Source organism: Scyliorhinus torazame, chromosome 3, assembly GCF_047496885.1.
Source record: "Scyliorhinus torazame isolate Kashiwa2021f chromosome 3, sScyTor2.1, whole genome shotgun sequence".
NCBI classification, from domain to species: Eukaryota; Metazoa; Chordata; class Chondrichthyes; order Carcharhiniformes; family Scyliorhinidae; genus Scyliorhinus; species Scyliorhinus torazame.
In genome coordinates this window covers 21,356,337-21,382,256 of record NC_092709.1, presented here as the reverse complement: position 1 = coordinate 21,382,256, position 25,920 = coordinate 21,356,337, and the positions used below count along the sequence as shown (strand labels likewise).

Below are 25,920 nucleotides of genomic sequence, written 5' to 3'. Positions count from 1 at the left end.
GGAAGAATCTGCAATGGTCCTCACAGTCTTGGGGCAAAGAAAGCAATCAGCAGAGTTAGCTTGGAAATATTTAAAAGTAAGCAAAATAAGGGACTGAGGCCTCTGCAGTCAAGTATGGCTAAATTAAAGTTTTATCTTTGAGGATAGCTGAAGCTGATGGGAAATTCTCCAGGGGACTGTGGGATACTTATGGGTGGTCCCTACATTAATAAATAACTTTTAAGATTTATGCGTCTTGTAAGAAGGTCCTTGGGGTGGGGGTGGGGGGGGGGTGAAAGAATTGTACCTGTGTGCATATCATGCATTGTTATAAGCCATTCTTATGTTAATAGCGCTTGTTTCATTTAATTATTTTATCTGCAGTAACGTTTGTGTTTTGTTTAAAAATAAACTGAAACCTTGTGATGTAGTTCTATTGGTTAAAGCAAACTCTTAGAATCTCTCTTTAAATGCGAATGGTCTCGAACAGGATGGTAACAATTTGATGGAGAGCCGAATATGTTGGTAGGGGGAGATGAAATAAGGTGGGAGGAGGCTCACCTGTAGCATAAAGAGCAGCATAGATTAATTGGGCTGATGGGCCTGTTTCTGAGTTGAAAACATTATGGCCGAGATTTTCTGGGAGGAAAAGGGCAGAGAATACGGATGACCGGCAGGGAGTCCATTAACACTCGAGGGACTGGAAATCCCAGTTTATGTAATACGCTGCCTCACCAATATTTTGTATCTAACAGTCCTGCTCTTTTGTTAAAAACCTTTCATGGTTTTGCCCCTCCCTATCTCTCTGTCCTCTTCCAGCCCTATAATTTTCCATGAACTCAATGTTCGATGAACTCCGGCTTGTTCTGCATTCTCACCGTTCTCCCCTTTTCTCCACCATTGATGGCCCTGCCTTCAGCTGTCCGTGCCCTAAGCTTCGGAATTTCCTCTGTAAATCTCGAAACCACCTGCCCATTCTTCGGACCTACCTACCTGACCATATTTTTAGCAGTCCATGTTTAAATGCAGCAAGACCTGGACAGTATCCAGGCTTGGGCTGACAAGTAGCAAGTTACATTCGTGCCACACAAGTGTCAGGCAATGACCATCTCTTACAAGAAAGGATCTAACCATCGTCCCTTGACATCCATTGGCATTACCATCTCTGAATCCCCCACAATCAACATCCTGGGTGTTACCATTGATCAGAAACAGAAATGGGCGATCCCTCATTTTTAAACAGTGTCCCCTCGTTCTAGATTTTCCAACAAGTGGAAACATCCTTTCCACATCCACCCGTCAAGATTCATGAGAATCTTGTATGTTACAATCTGGTCGCCTCTTACAAATTCCATTCTTCTAAACTCCAGTGGATACGAGGGATAGAATCCCAGCAGCAGAGATTTGTACCCAAAGGCACCCACTCTGCAGTCTCTCTTCATTTAACTAATATTCTGTTTTTCTATACTCCTTTGCCAAAGTGGATACCCTCACATTTTCTCACATTATACTCTTATCTGAAAAATGTTTTGCCTATTCACTTAACCATAACTATATCCCTTTGCAGACTTTGTATCCACCTCACAACTTGCCCTCCTACCTAGCTTTGTGTCACCAGCAACCATGGCTACAAAACAGTCGGTGCCTTCATCCAACTCATTGCTGCAGGTCATAAATAGTTGAGGCCCCAGCACTTTTAAAAAAAAATCTTTTTTATTCTCCTCTTTTACAACATTTTCTTCAATAAACAAACAAAGAAAAAACAAACAAAAACAAAAACAATAACAATCCCCCACACACAAACCGCACCCCGCTCAATATACAGACCTAAACATCCACCCGTACATTCCAGGTAAAAAGAAACACAATCCGTAAACAGTGTGACCAAGGACAACAATACCACCAACCCCTCCTTCCCCCCCTAATGTTCAATGGCAACCAATTCTCGAAAGAGCGTAATAAACAGTCCCTAATAATTGTGAAACCCGTCCTTCATCTCCTTCAGCTGAAATTTCACCTCCTTGAGAGTCAGAAAACTCAATTTCTGCCGTGAACAGTGAGGCCCCACCAAGCGACCCAGCCTCCTCCATCTTTCCAGTTGCCGAGCCGACCCTCTTGCTCGACGGCGAACCTTCACTCACCCCCTTCTTCACGGCGGCTTTCTTTTGGTTCTTGGACATCCTCCTTCCTTATGTCTTCCTGCACTTATTTCATGAAAAATTGCCCCTGGGACGGGGGGGGGGGGGTTAAATTCTAAAAAAAAAAAATCAAGCCTCGAGCAGGAGCCACCCAACGTGCGACTTCCTCCTACATGTCGCCACCTGACATCACGAGGCCGCAGCACTTGATCCCTGTGCGACTCCCACTAGTAACAGTTTGCAAAGCTGATTGGCCCATTGGCCAATGGCTCATTGATCCCAATATCTGTCTGTCAGTCAACTCTCTATTTGTGCTGATATATCACCCCCAAAACCGCGTGCAGTAACCTTGTACGCGGCACTTTATCGAACACCAACAATTGAGTAGGCTGACCAACGACTTAACAAATATTGGCACAGGCCCCCTCCCCAAATCAAAGGACAGCTGGAGTGAATATAAGCTTCTATGTTTTTCATAGAATTTACAGTGCAGAAGGAGGCCTCCCGGCCCATCGAGTCTATGTTCTATTACATGTGAAAACAGATAATTAAACTAAAATTGCAGTGAGTTTCTTGTCACTTGAGCTGTAGGCAGAACAAACATATCTATTCATGCTGTGGAAGGGGGGCTGGTGGGGAACGTCATAGGTGTGCAGGTGTTGTACGAATTAGATTTATTTTTGGGAGAAGGATTCTCGCCAGGATGCACATCCCGGAGAAATATTTTTAATCAATGATTCATTTAGTGCGTTTGCCGCTATTTTATATCCTGCAACGGACTAGCTCCTTTTAAAACTTCCAGGTATGTATGCTATTACAAATACTGAATTATTAATGATCATTATCATTGTTCATTTTCCAGTCATTTTTATTGGCACCATCATGAGACAGTGCTCTGGTCTGCTCTGTACCCACCACCAATCTACCCCCGCCCCGCACACCAGGCTTACCCCAACTCATTCAATACTCCATCAGCCTCCCATCCCCTGCCACGTCAAAAACACACTCATCCCCTCCCGCAACTGTTTCGGAACCACCTTCTGCTACTCTTTGTAGTGACTCCCGCCAGGAGGTCCTCTGCCGCGGTACGCCACGCTCATGTGCCTCACGCCATCCTCACATCCACTGTAGCGGGTCTGCAACCTCTCTGTGACGTCCATCATCCAACCACCCCTAGGTAGACCCCTCCTTCTGCTGACCTCCACTCTTCCTTATGGTCGAAATCTCTGCAGCTTTTCAGCTCTGATCAAATGGCTGAAATGTTGACTTTTTTTCTGGATAGAGTTCTTTTTGCTCTGGTAATTTCAAGCACCTCTCAATTTGACTTATACTCAGTATGTGGAATTTTAAGTGCACATCTCAGCATTCAGATTCCAAAGGCCTCTATTTTCTTCCACAGGTCCTTAAAATTGACCAGGTTTCTGCAACATACAGGAAAGTGGATAGAATATAGCATCGCATGAGATTTTCCCTTGTTACAAGCTTGAGTTATCTTGTTGTTAACACATCCTTCAGATTCACAAAATTACTTCTGGCCATCTTCATCCTTCTGCTGACTTTGTCGTCGGACCTACCATCTACTGTTATCATTTTTCCTAAAGAGACAAACTTATCAACTCGTTCCAGTGTGGCATCACCCTCTTCAATCTTCACTCTAATTTCCTCTCATGTATTCCTTCTAGCTTACCGCCTTCTATTCAAGAGAGCAATTTGCCCCCAGTGCATGATTGCGTAAAAGTCACAGGTACATAGGAAAATGTGCCGTAAATACAAAGCCATTGATGTCTGGGAGGGGGACAGAAGGGCAATTCTACTGAATAGAGTCCCATGCCTTGAATTGCTGGTGTTGGACTGGGGTGAGCACAGTAAGAAGTCTTACAACACCAGGTTAAAGTCCAACAGATTTGTTTCAAATCACTAGCTTTCGGAGCACTGCTCCTTCCTCAGGTGAATGAAGAGGTGGGTTCCAGAGACATATATATAGACAAATTCAAAGATGCAAGACAATGCTTAGAATATGAGCATTTGCAGGTAATTAAGTCTTCCTTGTATGTTGGTAACCTTGGTAATCCCAGGTTGGGGCTACCAACTGTCCTGGTTTGAGACAATTCACACCTCTTTAACCTGAGGTTACCCCTATCTCTGGATCTGTAAAGACTTAATTACCTGCAAATGCTCGCATTCTAAGCATTGTCTTGCATCTTTGACTTTGTCTATATATATGTTTCTGGAACATACCTCTTCATTCACCTGCGGAAGGAGCAGTGCTCCAAAAGCTAGTGTTGGAAACAAACCTGTTGGACTTTAACCTGGTGTTGTAATACTTCTTCCTGTATTGAATTGCTGGTGCATCCCAACCAACCTCTGGCCTAATTTCCACTTAGTACCATGGTGAAAAGATGTTACTCATGCCAAAGAGTTGGCTGTTGTTTATCAGTGATGGCCTTGCTGAGCCCATGTAAGTGTCTGTGAGGGTAGGGCAGTAATTAGCAGGACGCTGTAAATGAATCCTTGTAACGGGTGGATCAACCTTGGTTAAAATAGCAAACTGGGCACAGAAACAATGCGAGTGGACTGCTTCATTCAGAGACTCAATAATCCACCGTTCCATATGGTCTAATGATGTCTAATAAAAGTTTGGTTCATACAAAATCCCCAACTGATTAGAATCTAGACCATACTCTAGATTGGAAATAGGTTTTGCTGACAAATATGTGATTGTCCGATGGGCAGTGCCCTATTGATACACTGACCTTTCCACTGGAGAGGTCTAAATGGTGGCTGCAGCATATGTTCGTATACAAGAGTTCCACTTAGCGACAGAAGCATTGAGGGTTGGCCTGAGGACAGCACGGGCAACAATAACAGCTTGCATTCATGTAACACCTTTCATGAAGCAAGCTGCTTCATAGGAACATTATCAAACAAAATGGTACCCTGAAACACAGAAAGAGATATTTAACATGGTGAGGGGGGGGGGGGGGGGGGGGGGTGCAGTGGTATATGGGTCAGTGGCCTCGTGCCCCTAGTATCAAAGTTCGGAGTGAGCCCTCCTGTCCTTGGCTGACTCATCTTCCAGCCATTAAGCGGCTGGCGGGCCTTTAGTTGGCTTAAGGTGGGATGTCTGCCCCTTCGGAGAGGAAGTGCCATCTCTGATATCTGCCAGTCAACCAAATGACTTGCAGTTCTCTTGTCAGAGTGCCACCGGTGGTCATTGCTGGAACTGCAGGCCATCCTGAAGAGGAGACATCCATGGACTTTCAGATAAGAATGAGGTCTCACTGTTGCCATGGTGCTGAATTTTAGACCCTCCTCTAACCACCCCCTTTCACTTAGCGAGGGATAAAATTCCAACTTTATTTTTATTCCCATGTATCTGCTGCCTTGTCGCTCTAAATGATAGTGGCCTTAAGTTTGGACGTGCTGCCTAAGGAGCCTCGGTGACTTCCGACAGTGCACCTTGTAGATGGTACACACTGCTACCACTGCGTCGGTGGTGGAGGGAGTGAATGCTTGTAGATGGAGTGCCAATCAAGCGGGCTGCTTTGTCCTGGATGGTGTTGAGCTTCTTGAGTGTTGTTGGAGCTGCGCTCATCCAGGCAAGTGGGAGTATTCCATTACACTCCTGACTTGTGTCGTGTAGATGATGAACAGGCGTTGAGGAGTCAGGAGGTGGGTTACTCGCCGCGGGGTTCCTAACCTCTGACCTTCTCTTGGCACCACAGTATTAATATGGCTAGTCCAGTTCAGTTTCTGGTCAACGGTAACCTCCAGGATGTTGATAGCGGGGGGGGGGGGATTCGGTTATGCCATTGAATGTCCCGGGGCAATGGTTAGATTCTCCATTATTGGAGATGGTTATTGTCTGGCACCTGTGTGGCACAAATGTTACTTGCTTTGAGGACATGAGACCAAAAACTGTGTCAAAGAGGTAGGTTTTAAGGTGCAACTTAAAGGAGGAGAAATATGTCTATATGTTCTCCCCGTGTCTGCGTGGGTTTCCTCCGGGTGCTTCGGTTTCCTCTCACAGTTCAACGATGTGGATTGGCCACGCTAAATTGCCCCTTAGTGTTCAAAAGATTAGGTGGGGTTACTGGGTTACAGGGATTGGGCGGTGGCATGGGCTTAAGTAGGGTGCTCTTTCCAAGGGCCGGTGCAGACTCAATGGGCCTTTTTGCACTGTCAATTCTATATATATGCACATACACACAACAGAGAGAGAGGAATTTAGGGAGGGAGTTTCAGATTTTAGACAGTTCACATGCCACGTGGGTGTATGTGCTGAGAAACAGCTCTGTGTTGTTATGAGTGCAGTCTGTCTATCCAAATATACATTTTGGGTGGGATTTTCCGGCCTTTCCCACCACGGATTTTGCAGTCCCGCCAAAGTTAACCCCACCCCCACAGTAGGTTCCCTGGCCACAGGGCGGGTGAGCCATGCAAAAGCCTGTAGACTTCAGTAGAAAGTTAAAGATCAGTTATTGCACCACAATAAAATGTATAATCTTAGCTGCGTTTATTGCCTCTGTTATCATAAAATCATAGAATTTACAGCGCAGAAGGAGGCCAGTTGGCCCATCGAGTCTGCACCGGCCCTTACAAAGAGCACCCTACTGAAGCCCACGTATCTACCCTATCCCCAGAACCCAGTACCCCCACTTAACATTTTTTGGACACTAAGGGCAATTTACCACGGCCAATCCACCTAACCCGCTCATCTTTGGACTGTGAGGGGAAACCGGAGCACCCGGAGGAAACCCACACAGACACGGGGAGAACGTGCAGACTCCGTACAGACAGTGACCCAAACCGGGAATCGAACCTGGGACCCTGGAGCTGTGAAGCAATTGTGCTAACCACAATGCTACCGTGCTGCCCACTTGTGCAAAAATAACCAGTCGATACAAAGTTGAGCAACGCAGGTTGTCTGTAACTGAAGCTTGAGGCTAGGTATGATGAGCTATATTTGAGAAGCAGTTGATGCCACACAATTTTCTGTTACTGGGAAACCCTTAAATAAAATAATCCATTCATACCCATTTCGCCCTGTGCAAACTGTCCTGTTTCTAAACAAAGAAAATATTTCCAAAATATATCAGCTGTTTTAATGCTTATTTATAATCTGCAGAAGGTGTCATCATTTGCATTGTAAATATCTAAATCATGAATTTCAAAGTGCTTTAGGCCAAGTGATAAGTATTATTGAATCATATTATTAAAACAAAATGGTATTTCATAGATATAAATCTATATAGAGACTAAATTATAGATGTTGTGTATGATATTGATATATAAACATCATGATTGATAGGAGACAGAATCATTTCCTGAGCAGAAATGGTGTAAATGTAATTGAATTAATTTTGTAGCCACATTTGGAGAATTTTCTGAAATATACACTGGGCAATGTAGTGTATGTGTGTGTGTGCGTGGTTGTGTGTGTGAATGTGCTTGTGTCTGGTCTGCATGTTTGTGTGCTTGTGTGTTTGTGTTCTTGCGTGCTTGTGCATGTGTATATTTGTGCATTGGTGTATGTGCACGTATGTTTGTGTGTCTTTTTGTGGGTGTGTACTTTATGTTTGTGAGCGTGTGTACAAGTATTTGTGTGTGTGTATTTGTGTGTATGTGTATTTGTGCATGTGTGTGCTATTGAGTGTGTGTGTGATTTGTGTGTGTATATGTGTGCATGTGTATTTGTGCGTGTGTGCATTTGTGCCTGTTTATGTATTTGTGTGTGTTTGTGTATCTGTGCATGAGTGTGTGTATTTGTGAATGTGTGTGTGAATTTGTGCGTGTGTGTGTGTATTTGTGCTTGTGTGTGTATATGTGCATGTGTGTATCGGTCTGTGTATTTGTGCACGCATGTGTGTGTGTTTGTGCGCGTGTGTGTGTATTTGTGGTTGTATGTGCTTGTGTATTTGTGCGTTTATGTGTGCTTGTGTATTTGTGCGTGTGTGTATTTGTGCATGTGTGTGTATTTGTGCATGTGTATTTGTGTGTGTATTGTGCGTGTGTACTTGTTTGCATGTGTATTTGTGTCTGTGTATTTGTGCGTGTGTGTGCTTTTGTGTGTGTCTGTGTATTTGTGTGCATGTGTATTTGTGCACGTGCGTATTTGTGCGGGTGCGTATTTGTGCCTGTTTGTGTATTTGTGATTGTTTGTGTATTTGTGCGTGAGTGTGTGTATTTGTGAACGTGTGAGTGTGAATTTGTGCGTGTGTATTTGTGCTTGTGCGAGGCTGTTTAGCACAGGGCTAAATTGCTGGCTTTGAAAGCAGACCAAGGCAGGCCAGCAGCACGGTTCAATTCCCTTGGCAGCCTCCCCGAACAGGCGCCGGAATGTGGCGACTAGGGGCTTTTCACAGTAACTTCATATGAAGCCTACTTGTGACAATAAGCGATTTTCATTTCATTTTCATTTGTGCATGTGTGTATCTGTCTGTGTGTATCTGTCTGTGTGTATTTGTGCGTGCATGTGTGAGTGTTTGTGCGTGTGTGTGTATTTGTGCATGTGTGTATTTGTGCGTTTGTGTGTATTTGTGCGTGTGTGTATTTGTGCGCGTGTGTGTATTTGTGCGTGTGTGTATTTGTGCGTGTGTGTATTTGTGTGTGTGTATTTGTGCATGTATTTGTGTGTGTGTGCGTGTGTGTTTGTGCATGTGTGTATTTGTGCGTGTGTGTGTGTACTTGTGTGTGTGTATTTGTGCGTGTGTGTGTCTGTATTTGTGTGTGTGTGTATTTGTGTGCATGTGTATTTGTGCGTGTGTGTATTTGTGTGTGTGTGTGCACTTGTGTGTGTCTGTATTTGTGTGCGTGTGTATTTGTGTGTGTGTCTGTATTTGTGTGCGTGTGTATTTGTGCATGTGTGTTTGTGTATTTGTGCATGTGTGTGTATTTGTGCGTGTGTGTGTATTGGTGCATGTGTGTATTTGTGCGTTTGTGTGTATTTGTGCGTGTGTGTATTTGTGTGTGTGGATTTGTGTGTGTATTTGTGTGTGTGTGTATTTGTGTGTGTGTGTATTTGTGTGTGTGTGTTTGTGTGCGTGTGTATTTGTGTGTGTGTATTTGTGTGTGTGTACTTGTGTGTGTGTCTGTATTTGTGTGCGTGTGTATTTGTGCGTGTGTGTGTATTTGTGTGTGTATTTGTGTGTGTGTCTGTATTTGTGTGCGTGTGTATTTGTGCGTTTGTGTGTATTTGTGCATGTGTGTATTTGTGCGCGTGTGTGTACTTGTGTGTGTGTCTGTATTTGTGTGCGTGTGTATTTGTGCATGTGTGTGTATTTGTGTGTGTGTGTCTGTATTTGTGTGCGGGTGTATTTGTGCATGTGTGTTTGTGTATTTGTGCATGTGTGTGTATTTGTGCGTGTGTGTGTATTGGTGCATGTGTGTATTTGTGCGTTTGTGTGTATTTGTGCATGTGTTTATTTGTGTGTGTGTATTTGTGCGTGTGTGTATTTGTGTGTGTGTATTTGTGTGTGTATTTGTGTGTGTATTTGTGTGTGTGTGTGTATTTGTGTGTGTGTGTTTGTGTGCGTGTGTATTTGTGTGTGTGTGTATTTGTGTGTGTGTGTACTTGTGTGTGTATCTGTATTTGTGTGCGTGTGTATTTGTGCGTGTGTGTATTTGTGTGTGTGTCTGTATTTGTGTGCGTGTGTATTTGTGCGTTTGTGTGTATTTGTGCGTGTGTGTGTACTTGTGTGTGTGTCTGTATTTGCATGCGTGTGTATTTGTGTGTGTGTGTGTATTTGTGTGTGTGTCTGTATTTGTGTGCGTGTCTATTTGTGCGTTTGTGTGTATTTGTGCATGTGTATTTGTGCGCGTGTGTGTATTTGTGCGTATGTGTGTATTTGTGTGTGTGTGTACTTGTGTGTGTGTATTTGTGCGTGTGTGTGTCTGTATTTGTGTGTGTGTGTATTTTGTGCATGTGTATTTGTGTGTGTGTATTTGTGTGTGTGTACTTGTGTGTGTGTCTGTATTTGTGTGCGTGTGTATTTGTGCGTGTGTGTGTATTTGTGTGTGTGTATTTGTGTGTGTGTGTGTATTTGTGCGTGTATTTGTGTGTGTGTGTATTTGTGCGTGTGTGTGTATTTGTGTGTGTGTGTATTTGTGTGTGTGTGTGTATTTGTGCGTGTATGTGTGTGTGTGTATTTGTGCGTGTGTGTGGAGCCCAGTGCTCTGATCTGAGTAAGAAGGCTGTGGATTCAGGATGTGAGCAGTTAACCTAGGTTGGGGATTGACTGCCCTCCTGAGGAGTGCTGCATGGTTGGAAGTGCTGCACTTTTGGATAAGGTGTTAAAACAGTCGGATGGTTCAACTGGATTGCAAAAGATCTAAAAAGAAGAAGAAATTCTCCCGGTGACCAACTACATATTCTTCTCTTAACTAAAAATAGGTCATTTATTTCAATTGCCAATTATTTGTGGGACCTTGCCTATGTATCTGCTCATAATTGGTGTACTTCATAAGACTATAATGGGTTGTGAAGCTCTTTGGCCTCACTCTTACTCCCTGAGTCCACTGTTTAAAAAGAAAAGTATCCATTTGCATTTTCAGTTTCAGTCCTTGAAATGGATGACTGGTCATTGGTATAGATGCAATGGAAAACAATTTCATGCAGAAGCTCAGGGCATACATCTGGGGTCAGACCAAACTGGGAGAAGTCAGTAATGCTCAGCAGCTGTAGACATAACCTTCTTCAGCTGGAGATTCTCTTGATCGTGATCAATGGCAATCTTGGGGATTCCTGCTGTAGTTCCTTTCTCGTGTCTCTGACTGATTGCTGGTTTGATTAGAGACTCAAATGATGACAGGTCTCCTGGGCCTGTCAATCAACAAAATATCAAGCAGAAAATGTTATACCATATCTATTGATAGTGAAAACGCATCCCTCACCAGCCCGACTTGACTCGCCAAAGCAGCACAGCTCCATTCAGACTGAAAAGTTAATTCTCCGTCTCTATTGGCCCACCTTCCTCATCGTCACAGTTCCTTCCCACCCTTGTTGGGTCAGCAGGAGGTTGGAGATCTCCGTGGCCATCATTATGGACACTCTAAGCAACAAGAAAGATCTGACATTTTTATACAGCAACTATCATGTCTTCAACTGCTTTACCGCCAATGGATTACGTCTGTAGTAATGTAGGTAATGTTGGAAGTCGATTTGTGCACAGCAAGCTCCCATAAACAGCAAATGCATGAATGATGAGATGCTCTGATCTCAGTGTTGTTGGTTGTGGGATAAACGATGGCCAGAGCACAAGGGATAACTCCCATACACCTCTTCAAATAGATGGGGGGCTGGATTCTTTGTTTGTGAGGTCAAGTGTTGACGCTAGCAGACTTTCCCGACATGCTCGAACCCTAACCCGCCAACCGCGGCTGCACCGTCCACCCCTTACCAGGCCCCCCAGCCCTCGCAGAAGCCCGCCAGCCTGCGGCATGGATGCCAGCCGAGTGTGGCAGCACTGGACACTGTCCGCAGCCGGCACGCCGGGTTCCCGCACGCTGGGGACCACACGTGGCCCGCGTCATCCGGGAACTCGGCCTATCGGGGGCGGAGCATCGCGGGTGGGCCTGCCGGTGACGTGCCAGATGCGTTGAAATGGTGCGCATCACCGGTTTGGGGGGGGCAGAGCATGGCGGACCGACGTCAAACCGGCGCCGGCCCTGATTCCGACGTCGGAATCCATTCTCCGCCCGATCGCCGATCACGATTTCGGCGTCAGGCTATGGAGAATCCAGCCCGGGATCTTTTGCAATCACATGAGAGGGAGGAAGAGGCTTTGCTTTAACACTCATCTGAAAGGCAGCACCATCGGCAGCCAGCTGTTCCTCAGTACCGCATTGGCGATCAACCTGGATAATTTACATGGAGTTTACAGAATAAGGTCTCCTGGCACACAGCAATAATACAGTAATAAAACCTGAATCTTCCATCATGGCCACAATCGAGTTCCAAGTCAAATGGAACGCAGCAATTGATCTGGACTCAGGGATGACCAGCCAGTAGCGTGGGAATGAAAGCATGATCACAAATATAATTCCCGGCACTGATTTTAGAAATGAATATGTTATTTCCAACAGGGGCTTGACAGGTTCCTCTATTGAATTAGTTGCTCAAGGATCCCCATTGTGAGAAAATAGTCAGGCCCCGCATTGTTTCTGTGACATTACTTTACTCAGGCATACTTCTACTTTCTGCGATTGGAAGTTCCTCGTCGTTAATTTCCGGAGCAGTATTGGGCTGGAGAGTTCCTTCTGTCTGGAAGACTTTGTGGCCGGGGCTGGCTGAGGAAAGCCACCTTTGGTGGGGCATTGTTTTTAAGCATCCCAAAATTGTAGAATCCTGTTGCTGCTCGCAGCTCACACAAGCTGAGAAATTAGTGGAACAGCGGAGGAGACTTGAGAGACCGATGGGACTGGCGAGCAAGCTTATATTTATTGGCGGCCATTAGCTGCCATGTTTTGTGGTGTCCTCCTTTCCAATGGTGTTGATCCTTCCTTGGGATATGAGTTCATGATCAGCAAATCTTCTTTGAAATCTCACCCAAGTGACCATCCTTGATTTGTTATCTCAAGCTACTTTGAGTCTACTGCACAGAAACAGGCCATTCGACTCATCTGGTCTATGCCAGTATTTATGCTCCATATAAGCATCCTCCCACCCTATTTGATCGAACCTGATCAGTCAAACCTTGCATTCCTTTCTCCCTCATGTATTTATCAACTTCCCTTTAAATGTATCCATCCAACTCGTCTCAACTACACCTCCCGGTGCCGAGTTCCACATTCCCACCATTGTCTCTGTAAAAATATTTCTCCTGAATTCCCTATGAGATTTATTCGTGACAATCTTAATATTTTGTCGCCTAGTTTTTGAATCCCCATCAAGTGGGAACATTACTATGTCCACCCTCATGAACCGCTTCACCATTTTTAAAGATCTCTTATCGGGTCACATCCCTGCTTTCCCATTTCTCGAGTAAAGAAACAAAAGCTTATTTGTCCTTTCTGATAATTAATCGCCGCTCAACTCTTGTCATCGGATGGGGACCAAAGCTGTGTCCAGTATTGCAAGTGCGGTCTAACCGAGATTCTGAACAAGTTTAACATCACTTCACTGCTTTTCAATTCAGTCCCCTGGAGAAATGGACCCTCCTGCTTGCGTTGCCTTTTTGTTGAAGGGCTTGTTAAACTTTGTCGCTACTTTTGGTGATTAGTTTCCATTGTCCGTCTGTCCCATTTATATGTGAGTTCTAAGGGTGAGTGGTGGGGGTACTGTTAGTCTAGGCAAGACAATCTTAAACCACTGCTCATCGGACAGTCACATGCAAATGCATGAGGAAGCGCTGCCCGACTGGAATCGGTGGTTAGAAAGAACACAAAAAAGGAAAGAACGCTGGAGATCGGAGCAGGGGTAGATTGGACGGCCCATCGAGCCTGCTCCGCTATTCAGTTTGATCTTGGGCTTCCAACTCCACTTTCTTGCCCGTTCCCCATATCCTACGGTTCCACAAGGGACCAAACATCTGTTTATCTCAGGCAACGGCGGAGCATCCACAAAGTCTTGCATTTATATAGCATCTTCCACATCCTTAGGACATTCCAAAGCCAAATAAAGTACTTCTGAAATATAGTCACTGTCCTGATGCAGTCAATTTGTGCACAGCAAGCTCCCACAAACAGTAATGAGACAAATGACCCCAGATAAGATCCAAATCACTGCGGATGCTGGAATCTAAAACAAAAACAGAAAATACTGGACAATCTCAGCAGGTCTGACTGCATCTGTGGAGAGAGAAAATGGAGCTAATGTTTCGGGTCTGGATGACTCTTTGTCAAAGGTAAATGATCTGTTTTGGGTATTGGTTGAGCAGGAAACTGGGAGAATTTGCTTTTCCACTTCAAGTAATGTCATTGGGAGTTTCTTGCAGGCAGTTGAGAAGACAGGCAGGACCTCGGTTTGGCCGCTCAGTCCGCCGCTGTGTATTGGTCGGGACAACTGCTGTCCTTCGCACAGCACCATGGGAGCCTTTATTGCCAGATGAGAGGAAAGCCATGACCTCAGATTAGCATCACATCCAAAAGAGGGCATCTCTGACAGTGCAGCGCACCCCTCCGTACTGCAAGGGACCTTGGTTATTTCCTAGCCCGGGGATGTGAAGGCCAATTACAACAGCTCCAAAAATAAACGAAATCAGCGATGGGCAGAATTTGAACCTCGAACTTTCCCAAACCCCTTGGCCAAGGCTAATGTGCAACAGGTGATCCAGAGAGCACAGCCACACAAATGGAGCAATGTGTGGCAGGGGCCTTAAGGGGTTCTTGAGCCCGGAGCTTCAGGTTCCGAGGCAGGGCACTGCCCGGTGTGCCACAAGACCTCCCCCACTCGCGATCAGTTGGTTTCTCTCTAAAATTGTTTTATTTTCACCGCTGTGCAATTATTGTGAAATTAATAAGGTCTGGAATCATGGAATCCCTACAGTGCAGAAGGAGGCCATTCGGCCCATCGAGTCTGCACTGACCCCCTAAAAGAGCACCCTACCTAAGCCCACTCCTCCACCCTATCCCCATAACACCCCTCTAACCTGCATATCTTTGAACACTAAGGGGCAGTTTAGCTTAACCCATCCACCCTAACAAGCACATCTTTGGACTGCGGGAGGAAACCGGAGCACCCGGAGGCAACCCACGTAGACACTGGAAGAGTGTACAAACGTCACACAGACAGTCACCCAAGGTCGGAATTGAACCCGAGTCCCTGGCGTTGCGAGGCAGCAGTGCTAACCACTGTGCCGCCGTGCCGCTTGCTGCATTACTCGGTATTGTCAATTTCTCCCCTCTGCCATAAAATTGCGTCTGCGACGTACTGCCCAGGGAGAGCACAACTGTCCAATATTTGGTCCTTGGCTAGACTGAGTTGTTTGAACCAGTTTTGTGGCGGGGTGCGGAATCCTCCAAATGATTGAGAATAGGGGACGTGTTGTGACGCAGTGGGGCAGAGTTCCTGCCTCTGAGCCACATGCTCTGGGTTCGGGTCCCACCCCAGGACCTGATGACCAAGGAAGGTGAGTTCATTACATGGCCAACCTGTGTGAATCCTTCCAACACGCTAATGGCTGGCGGGAAGAGCGGGAGAGACTTCTGGTCAGCCACGCTTGATATGGAGTGACGCCCCCTCGAGCGATAAGCCCCTGGCGACAGACTAGCGACCTATCCCGGGAATTGATAGCTATGGAAACAGCGGAAAGTCTGCCTGAGTGACCACTAGGCACGGGAGGAGAATTGGAATCGAATCTCCAGTGGCAGTTAAAATCAGCCAGAGTTCACCAGATTGGTCCCTGGGGTCTTATGTTGCAAAGCTGAGCAAATGAGTCAATTAGATCTATTTTCTCTGAAGGTTGCGGATCTTTGGAATTCTCCACCTCAGAGGGTTGTGACTGCTTCATCATGGGATCGATTTTAAGACTGAGATAGAAAGAGTTTTGATCTCTTGGGGAATCAAGGGACATGGAGAGTGAACAGGAATGGTCGTATTGAATGGCGGAGCAGGCACGACTGGACATGTAGGCCACTCCTGCTCCTAATTTCTCGTGCTCCTATGTTATTGCTCCACAACGTTCCCCAGTGACTCCTGATAGGAAGCACTTGCGCGCAGCTGTTAAAGCGCGGGAAGAGTTGGACTAGTGTATGATGCCTCCAGTGGAGGGATAGCCAGCCCCCCCGAACCCACAATCCAAGCGCACCTGCTAAGATACCTGAGAAACATTGGGCAGGATAGTCAGTTGCCCAACGCCACTATCGTAATCGGCAATCGGGTGTAGAATCGACTCCGACGCCCAAATCGGGGCCAGCGACAGTCTGTCGCCGATCAGCCATGTTTCGCCCCCTCGGAACTGCCATAACCGCGTTGTGCGCCGTGCGACGGCTGCAGGTCGTCAGCCATGCGCATGTGCGGCCAGGGACCCGCCCATTCTCCGGCTGTTTTCGGCGCGGGAGCCCAGAGTTTCACTTGGTGCCACTGCGAGCCCCTCACCGGTCCCCGAATTAGCGAGGGGTCGACGCCGATTGTGTCATCGTATACCTCCCGCGGCGAATTCTCCGTTCGAGCCGGCACTTAGCCGCTGAAACGGAGAATCCCAGCCCCTTTCCTCAGCCCTCGACAATGATCGAGGAGGAGGCGGACTGAGAGCAAAATCCAAAGGAGCAAGAAGACTGGGGCGATGGAAACGCGGAGGTGGCGAGGCGAAATCGCCCCCCCCCCCCTCTGCATTTGACAATAATTTCAGGAGTTTTCCGGGGGAGTGGAGGGGGGGGGGTATTTTTTTCCTTCTACGGTGTAAGAAAAGAAGTGCTTAAAGTTTGTATTTTCTTTCTTGGATTGACTCTTTCCTCCCCGAATATTCACTTGTTTATTTCCTTCTCACAGGCCACTCACCAAAACTCCTCCTGCTCCAGCCAGGGGAGCAGGATGGGTTAGGCCACAGACTTCTCCGAGACTGTCAGCAACGCTGTTCCATCATCAGTCAGCAGAAAGCCCAAGTCAAGTGGGGTGAGCCGGACGATGTCAGTTTCTTCCCTCCTCCGGAGATGGAACGTCTCACTTCTAAGTGGTGCTCCATCTAGCAGGCCACCTGGAAAACACACAAAATTTAAAAAAAAAACACTCACCTGACTGAGGCAGACTGTTCTGAGTGGCGGGAAGCTCCAGGATTCGGAACTTGGGGATCTTGCGGTTGGGACTTCGGCACTCAACAGACTTGAGCGACTGGAATGCTGTCAAGACCATTGTTGTAATTTGATCACTGTCGCTGGACAACCCCAATTGGCTCCTGACTATCCCTTTTCTTTCCAACTCTTACCGAGGAGGTTCTTGCCATGTAGGTTGCGCTTTGCGCCCGCACCCTGTTCCCAGCCTGAAGCGAAGCCAGCGGCCTTCATGTACACGCGCGCGAAGAGAGCGGGGTCCCTTTCTTCGCCCGAGGAGTCATTTTTGCACGTGTGCTGTAGTGAGGATTTGAGGAGAGTCGGGTCTTTCTACTTTTTTTTTGTGAATACTTTTTAATCTGGAAGCACATTCTCCACGGGTTCTCAACTCCCTGCTATGGTACACATGCATAGTCATTGCATTAAGCACTTGGAAGAAATGATGCCTGAAATGGGATTGGAGGATACCAAGATAAATGTGTTGTATAGGTTCCAATGACCTTGTTTGGCGAAAAGGAAATTTGTACAAATCCCCAGCTTGACCGCTCCCATACCCCACCCCGCAGCCAGTGTCTGGTTCTCACTCACTTATTACCACTATTGCACTTCTTTGTCCACCTCCAACAGCACCTGATGCCACCATGAGCGGCACTTTGTTAATGGCGAGTGGGACATGTGCTTCAGAGGAGGTTGATTCAATCCTGCCAGTGTTTCTGCACTCCCCCCTCCCTCCTCCCCACCCTCCCAGAAGGCGGACCGATCCGTGCATTGGCCCCACTGAACTCGCGCAGTTTTTAACCCCATCAACGAGAGCTGGTGGCCCAGGCCCTGCCCCTCTGGGACACCCGAGGCTCCCGTCTTCAAAGCTGCCGCAGGATTGCTTTATTTAAAAGAGAAAAAAAAAATAACTGGAACAAAATATTAAACGGTGTCTTTTCATTAATGAGTGTTTCGATTGAACTGATGGGACAGATTTGTGGCGAAGAATATCTTTCACGTTGCAGGCACAGCAGGGATCTTTGAATAAGCTTTCTTGTGAGCTGTATCATTATACTTATTCCTTTTAAAGCAGATTTGGAATTTTAAAAATAAAGTCAAAAGCTGTTTTTTTTTTTAGCTTTCAGCGTGGTTTATTTATCCATTGTTTACATGGAGGCTCTGTAAATCTTCTATTGTGACATAAGGGAGTGGAGTGGTTATGTTACTTGGTTAGCCATTGAGAGGCCTCGATTTAATCCCAGAGGCTGAGAGTTTGAAACCCCACTATGGCAACATGAGTTCATGTTTTTAAAGTATCAGGAAAATAATAGGCTGCTACCAGCAACAGGGAGCGGCGGAAGCTCAGATCGTCATTAAAGCCCAATCGCTAATGCCCGAGAGGGAGGACTTTTCTGCCATCCTTACCAACTCTGACCCATATGTGACTCCTGTCCCACACCCAACGTGGTTGACTGCGCTCTGAAGTGGCCCCCCAGCAACTCGGGATGGACAATGAATGCTGGCATTGCCAGCGAGGTCCAGGTCCTAAGAATGATTAAGAGGCGAACAAAATCCCTTTCACGTGACCCAACTGGCCAGAAGCAACGGCAATTATCTCAACTGCACTTTGAACCTCCTCGAAGTCAGGGTCCTGCTTAAGAAGCATAGACCCGGGTTCAGGACTCGGATGAACGGTATTAAGCTGCTGACACTGAAGGACAGTTGCTGTTGGGTGCAGAAGATGCGGAAATTACAACAGAAATGCACCTCATTTCCTCTGGTGAGGAAGTGCATTCTTCGCTGCTAATGGGAAGCAGCTTTGCATCGCCGTGTGTATAGCCTTCCTGCAGTGAACCTCCTGGCTGGGAGCCTAAAGGCCTGTTCCTCTGCAGGAAGCCAAGTGTTTTCATGTGAAGCTGACAGGAAAGGCTTGCTGGGATGAGTAACCCACGGCGCGTCTCTGGAATCGGAAGGGATGCAAAAAGGGGCCGCGATAAATTAAAGCTGTTCCCGCCAATTTCGCCTCCAATGGAATGAAAATCGCTTATTGTCACAAGTAAGCTTCAAATGAAGTTACTGTGAAAAGCTCCTAGTCGCCACATTCCGGCGCCTGTTCGGGGAGGTCGGTACGGGAATTGAACCCGCGCTGCTGGCCCGCTTTAAAAGTCAGCTATTTAGCCCTGTGCTAAACCAGTCCCTTCTCGGTTTTGGAAATCGGAAAGCAGAGCTTCACCTACTTGTCCAGCAGCGCATTCCATCTGCAAGCTCGCTGCTTTTGCCCACCCGTGGGAGCTTACGCTGTCTGTGTGTGTGTGTGTGAGGGTCGGGGGGCGGGGGTTTCTCCAGGTTTCTCTTCCAGTTGGAACTCCAATACAAGATGGTGCGAAGCCAAGGATGCGTGTGCAATCGCTCCGTCACCAGCCGCCTGCTTTTAGTACTACATGAGTGCCCTATGAATTTGTGAGCTGTGCACACTCAATAGCGCATGGTGCAGCATCGGAGCTGCATTTCAACAGAGCTCCCACACGTCCAGGGGATCGTTGTCGCTTCTATGGCAGTCACTGGCGATAGCGAGGCTGCTTTTTTGTGAAAAAGGATTTCTGCTGCTTGAAGACAATCCAGTCGTACGCTTTCTGGCAAAAGATTTAATAAAATTATGTAAGAAAAAAATAAACGATTTGTTGGAACATCCTCGTAGATTATTTTTTGATGCACATTTGAAATTCTTCTTCAGTCTGTGAACTCTTCCACCATCAACAACCAGCCCAAATTGAGGAAATGTCTTCATCAGGATGTCTTGCAGAGAATCTGGTGGTGGTTAGTTGAGCACAGTAACATGCTGAATTGTCCACGTTGTTTAAGGAATAAAATACAACATATCAAACAAATAATTGCTCCTTACAATTACAGGAGCCTCGACTTTCTTCTACACGTGAATGTAGTGGCACTTGCTTCAAAACTCTGTGATTCACCTTAACATCTTGCTTTCTCTCCCTATTGTTTTAAAACTTCTTATTTAAGCATGGGTTAGAGTCATAGTGTCATAGATGTTTAAAGCATGGAAACAGGCCCTTCGGCCCAGCTTGTCCATGCCGCCCAGTTTCTATCACTAAGCTAGTCCCTCTTGCCCGCATTTGGCCCATATCCCTCTATACCCACCCTGCCCATGTAACTGTCCGACTGTTTCTTAAAGGAAAAAATTGTACCCGCCTCTACCACTGCCTCTGGCAGCCCGTTCCAGATGCTCACCACCCTCTGCATGAAGAAATTTCCCCTCTGGTCTCTTTTGTATCTCTCTCCTCTCATCTTAAATCTATGCCCTCTAGTTCTAGACTCCTCTACCTATGGGAAAAGATGTTGACTATCGACCTTATCTATGCTCCTCATTATTTTATAGACATCTATAAGATCACCCCTAAGCCTCCTACCCTCCAGGGAAAAAAGTCCCAGCCTATCCAGCCTCTCCTTATAACTCAGACCATCAAGTCCCGGTAGCATCCTCGTAAATCTCTTCTGCACTCTTTCTAGTTTAACAATATCCTTCCTATAATAGGGTGACCAGAACTGAACACAGTATTCCATGTGTGGTCTTACTAATGTCTTGTACAACTTCAACAAGACGTCCCAACTCCTGTATTCAATATTTAGTGTACCCAATTATTTTTATTTTTCCAATGAAAGGGCAATTTAGCATGGCCAATCCAACTACCCTGCACACCTTTGGGTTGTGGGGGTAAGACCCACGCAGACACTGGGAGAATTTGCAAACTCCACACGGACCGTGACCCGGGGCTGGGATGGAACCCGGGTCCTCAGCACTGTGAGGCAACAGTGCTAGCCACTGTGCTGCCCTCCGTATAAAACCTAGCATGCTGAATGTCTTCTTCACCCACCCTGTCCACCTGTGACTCCACCTTTAAGGAGCTATGAATCTGTATTCCTAGAACTCTTTGTTCTGTAACTTTCCCCAACTCCCTACCATTACCTGAGTAGGCCCTGCCCTGATTTGATCCACCAAAATGCATCACCTCACATTTATCCAAATTAAACTGCATCTGCCATTCATCGCTCCACTGGCCCAATTGGTCAAGGTCCTGTTGCATTCCTTCTTCACTATCCACTATGCCACCAATCTTGGTGTCATCTGGAAACTTACTAATCATGCCTCCTACATTCTCATCCAAATCATTAATATATATAACAAATAACATTGGACCCAGCACCGATCCCTGAGGCACACCGCTGGTCACAGGCCTCCAGTTTGAAAAAACACCCTCCACACCCACCCTTTGGCTTTGGTTGCCAAGCCAATTTTGTATCCGATTCGCTACCTCACCCTGGATTCCGTGAGATTTAACCTTTTGCAACAACCTACCATGCAGTACCTTGTTAAAGACCTTGCTAAAGTCCATGTGGACAACGTTGACTGCCGGCCCTCATCTATCTTCTTGGTTACCCCTTCAAAAACCTCAATCAAATTGGTGAGACATGACTTTCCCCTTACAAAGCCATGCTGACTCTCCCTAATTAGCCCTCGCCTGTCTAAATGCCTGTAGATCCTGTCCCTCAGAATACCTTCTAACAATTTATCCACTACAGAAGTAAGGTTAGCTTCAGTAGTTCCCAGGCTTATCCCTACAGCCCTTCTTAAAGAGTTATTCTTAAAGAGCACCGTGGTGGTATGTATTAGGGGTAATACGGTACACCATGAATGCCGAGGAGCTATTGGAGGACAGATGCTGGGTCCCGATTGGATCTGCCGCCTACTGGGCTCCACCCAGATAGGCGGGGTATAAGAACCCGGGTTACTCCCCGCAGCTGCATTCTGTGACTGAGATGCTGGGGAACAAGTCTGAACAAGTCTGCTCAATAAAGCCTCGATTGAAGTTTTTTTACATCTCGCCTCGTGTGTGATCGATGGTGCTACAATTTATCGAGCAGACTTGTTCAGACTTTCGATGGTGCACGTTCGATGGTGCTACAAGCACGCAGTCAGGCTCCAGTTGAAAAGTTGGCTGACTAAATGCGCATTACGGGAATGACAAACCCTGGGATGCAAACTCCATTGCCCGACGCTAGTGGCGGTTTCCCAATCTGGTGGAGAATAGAGCATCAGCCAAAAAACGGGATTGGCGCCGGGCACCAATCCCATTCTCATGTTCCGGTCCTCACCCCCACTTCTCCCCCTCCACGATGCTCCTGTTCTTTCAGCCGGGTGTGAATTGGTGTGAGTTGTGGCTGAGACCCACGTTGCTGCATACAATAATTCAAACCCACCCCCCAGCTGCAACTTACAGGCTCCTGGCTGCTGAGTGCTGACAGTATCCTGCAAATGCTCTGAGGTCATGTGGATCCCCACCCAGCCCGCCCCTCTGGGAACCCTCCTACCTCAGTTGTATCATCAAGGGGATGGGCGTGGCCTTGCATAATCTCTGGCCCATCAGATGCTGGCACTCCTCAATGCACTCCTCGAAGCATAGCCCAACACAGAGGAAGCAGGGGATTAGCAGAGCTCACCCCGAAGGACACATTGCTGCTGGAACCCTCCGTGGCTCACAGCCCCTCTCAGAGTAAAAGCCTGACCAGTGACACTATCAGCAACCTACTCCTGGGGGTCATGGGACGTCTCTAAACCCTGCCTGTCCACCACGCCCCTGATCCCACCCAGCCAGGAAACCTGACCAGCTCCCTGTCACAACCCGTGTGTTAAACCCAGGCTCCAGGGGCAGCACGGTAGCACAGTGGCTAGCACTGTCGCTTCACAGCGCCAGGGTCCCAGGTTCAATTCCCGGCTCGGGTCACTGTCTGTGTGGAGTCTGCACGTTCTCCCCCGTGTCTGCGTGAGTTTCCTCCGGGCGCTCCGGTTTCCTCTCACAAGTCCCGAAAGACGTGCTTATTAGGTGAATTAGACATTCTGAATTCTCCCTCAGTGTGCCCGAACAGGTGCCGGAGTGAGGCGACTAGGGGCTTTTCACAGTAACTTCATTGCAGTGTTAATGTAAGCCTACTTGAGACAATAAAGATTATTATACATAACAGCTAAGGTCCCAGTAAATGCGCACATCCCTTGCTCACCCCCATATGCAGGGCCTGCCCACACACCAGGCTCTAAGCATGGAGACGAATAGCTGCAGAGTATGAACATCACCCATCACACAACCAGTTGGCATCCTCATGGCGGGATAGCAGAAGGCACACCCAGTGGGGAGACCCACAGTAGTCAACACTGGGTGAAACAGAACCCATCGCTAACATTGGTTGCAGTATGCCGGTGGTCCCCCCACTGGCAGGGTGGTGAGGACAGAGGCTCCTCACATCCCAGGCCCGGTGCCAGTCACTGATGGGGAGAGGGCTGCAGTGCGAACTATATCATCTCGAAAAGGCCGGGGGGAGGGGTGGGTGGGGGACATGTTGAGGGTGGTGAGGCAGGACCACTCAGGGTGACCATGTGACCTGGTTGCACTGGATGGTCAAGGTATCCTCCTCTTGCTGATATTCTCTGTCCCGCGGGGACACGGATTTTGGACTGCAGCTAGCTATATTCGCTATCTACCTGGCCGCTGCTGCCATCGCAGATGCATGGTGGTGGGAGCGCCAGCTCAGGGAGGACCCTGCGCAAGAGGAGCCTGCCCGAGAAGAGCAGTCGCCAGCTGGTGAGGCTCGCCAGCCGGCCATCCAACAGGCTGAGGCAGAGGGGCGAAGGAGGCAAGGCACCACAGAGGGCCACATGAATACCGTAGCCTGCCCTTCGAGGAGCCGCCGGACACCACATGTGCCACCACTGATTCCTCACCAGGGAGACTCCTGCTCCCGATATGCAGGCAGCGTGCAGGCTGCATTCATCCTGCTTCACATCGGTTCCCGGCACCTTCGAGGCGCTCCCTCGAGGGGTTGGTTAGTGAGTGACAAATGTTACCCGCTGAGGTCATGGCTAATGACCCCTGTGCAGAGACCCCAGACGGAAGTGGAGAACGTTATAATCACGCTCGCACAGCAACCCGGAATGTCACCAAGCGGTGCATCGGCATGCTCAAGATGCACTTCCGATGCCTGGACCGCTCTAGTGGGACTCTCCAATATAGGGAGGGGGCTGAGGCAGCCCTCCGCCGTAATCGCAGCCGGCGGCGGAGAGAAATCCAGAGAATCCAGTTTGACACCATAATCGGGCCCAGTCTGGCGATTCTCTGGTCACCGTGGAATATGCTGCCCATTGTCAGAGGCCCGCTCATCAATCCTCCGTGCCCAATCGGCCGAGTTCCCGGCGGCGTGGAACTAACCATCTATTGCCGGTCGGGATGCTCGCTTGGCGGCAGCGGTCTCAGTCCGTGGCCGCCCTGGTCGGGCGTGGGTGGATCGGAAACCAGGGGGGCCTTATAGGCGGCCGGGGGTTTAATGTGCTGGGGCTGAGGCTCGGGCGCGTGGCCGATCGGGGGGGTCTCTTTCTTTGGTCTGGCTCCGCGGTCCGAGCCCGCCATGGAGCACGGCGCGGCCGCTGGAGGTCGCCGCCGTGCGCTTGCGCAGCCTCTGACCCTGAAGTGCGGGGACCCGTATCTGCAGCAAAAGCTGCCAGATTCACTCCGGGACTCTGCTAGCCCCCTGCAGGGCGAAGAATTTGTTTAACTTTTTTCCAGGAATTTCAGGAGTAAAACTCCGCCGTTTTTGCGCCGGCGTCGGGACATAGTCTCATTTTTGGAGAACCCCGCCCATAGTCCCCAGAGGGTCTCGAGCATCGTGGTTATCTGCTGCGTGCTTCAGCAGCAGAGGGGCGACAGACTGCAAGAGGAAGGAAGTGCGGCAGGCCTCATCAATGAGGAGAATGAGGATGGTTTCCAGGAACACCTGGATGTGGAGCCTGAGCTGGCACGGCAGGGCACCCAACGTGTGATTCAGGGCTGCCGCGCATGAGGCAACCTCATCACCTCCCGGTGTTACCAACTAGGAGGCCTGGCCAGTGTCAGCTCCACCGCTCTGTCCAACCTCTCTTCCCTCCCCCTACTTCAAACCGCCCCCCCCCCCCCGCCCCCCCCCCCCCTCCCCCAGCCCCCACCACCACCACACACAAAATCCACCTTCCCCGGAGACCGTTAACACGTCCCTCTCACTTAGTACATTCCATCCCTTCCCTCCCGCTTAGCCCATCCACCCATTCCTTCGTGCTTAGTCCTTCTACCCCTTCCCTGTCCCTTAGTCTATCCATCCCTTCTCTCTCCCTCAGTCCTTCCACGCTTTTCCACTCCCACAGCAACACCTCACCCCTCCGAGGATCATACCAGCATCACCACAGGGTGTTGGCCCTGGGTTGGCAGTCTCAGTGGGTCTTATCCACTGGAAGGAGGATGATGATAACTTGCTGTGAAATGTCTGCTGCTCCTCATTGATAAAGTCTGACTGCTGTCTATAAGATAACAAACCCCTCTCCGCCCGAGTGATCCTTGCAGGTCTGATGGTGATTACTTCTCAAGGGCGCAAAGATGGGGGCGGGGGCTTTACTGGAGCTGGAGAACGGCAAGGGCTCACTCACTGGGGATGCTGTCATACAAGGTGTGTTCACACCGCTGCCCCCATGCTATGCCATTTCTCGGTGAGGGTGTAACCATGTAGGACGTTCATGTGTCATGGGCGCCCTACCTCGTCCCCCTCGCCCATCCTTCACACCCGTGAGACAAAGGTTAGAGGCAGATCGAACTGGTGTTGCAAAAGAGTTTAATGGTGAGTATTTACACTATGTGCGTCCTTCCCTCTTACTATCTACTCCATACGACACCCGTGCCAACTTAAGTGTCATCTATCCTTCTACTCTTTCGTGGCCTACACTTCTTCTGGGTGTTACCCCAGACAGCACATCAGAAGTGACGGCAACCTGCTGCTTGTCTTACCCTCTGCCCTGTGATGCCCTTGGCGGGTATCCTCTGGGGAGCCTGGGCCTGGATGGGCCCGGCCGGCTTTCGGGTGTCACAGGTGACAACATGCCAGTCTGTTCTGCCCGTTGACCATGAGGTGCACCAGTGTTAGGTGGGGGGGATTCGGAGGGGCTGAGGTGTTCCAGCACTTCCCCTGCAGGAGGCGCTGGCACAGGCCTCATCACTCCCTCCTCCCTCAGGGAGTTCGCTGGCCCCCG

General features: G+C 48.3%; 1 protein-coding gene across 6 annotated transcripts in view; it reads left to right on the top strand.

Moving 5' to 3' along the window:
* The window catches only part of lef1 (lymphoid enhancer-binding factor 1), a 188,191-nt gene that overhangs the window by 149,223 nt on the left and 13,048 nt on the right, over positions 1 to 25,920 (top strand). For 2 of the 6 annotated variants that reach the window (XM_072495385.1, XM_072495386.1), the window contains exon 10: positions 16,546 to 17,939. The exons of 2 other annotated variants lie outside the window; for them this stretch is intronic. In XM_072495385.1, coding sequence (XP_072351486.1) covers positions 16,546 to 16,742 — 197 coding nt within the window. In that variant the 3' untranslated portion in view covers positions 16,743 to 17,939. Of the gene's footprint in view, positions 1 to 16,545; positions 17,940 to 25,920 lie in introns of those variants that run through there. 2 more of the 6 variants (XM_072495387.1, XM_072495388.1) reach the window with 1 other exon arrangement.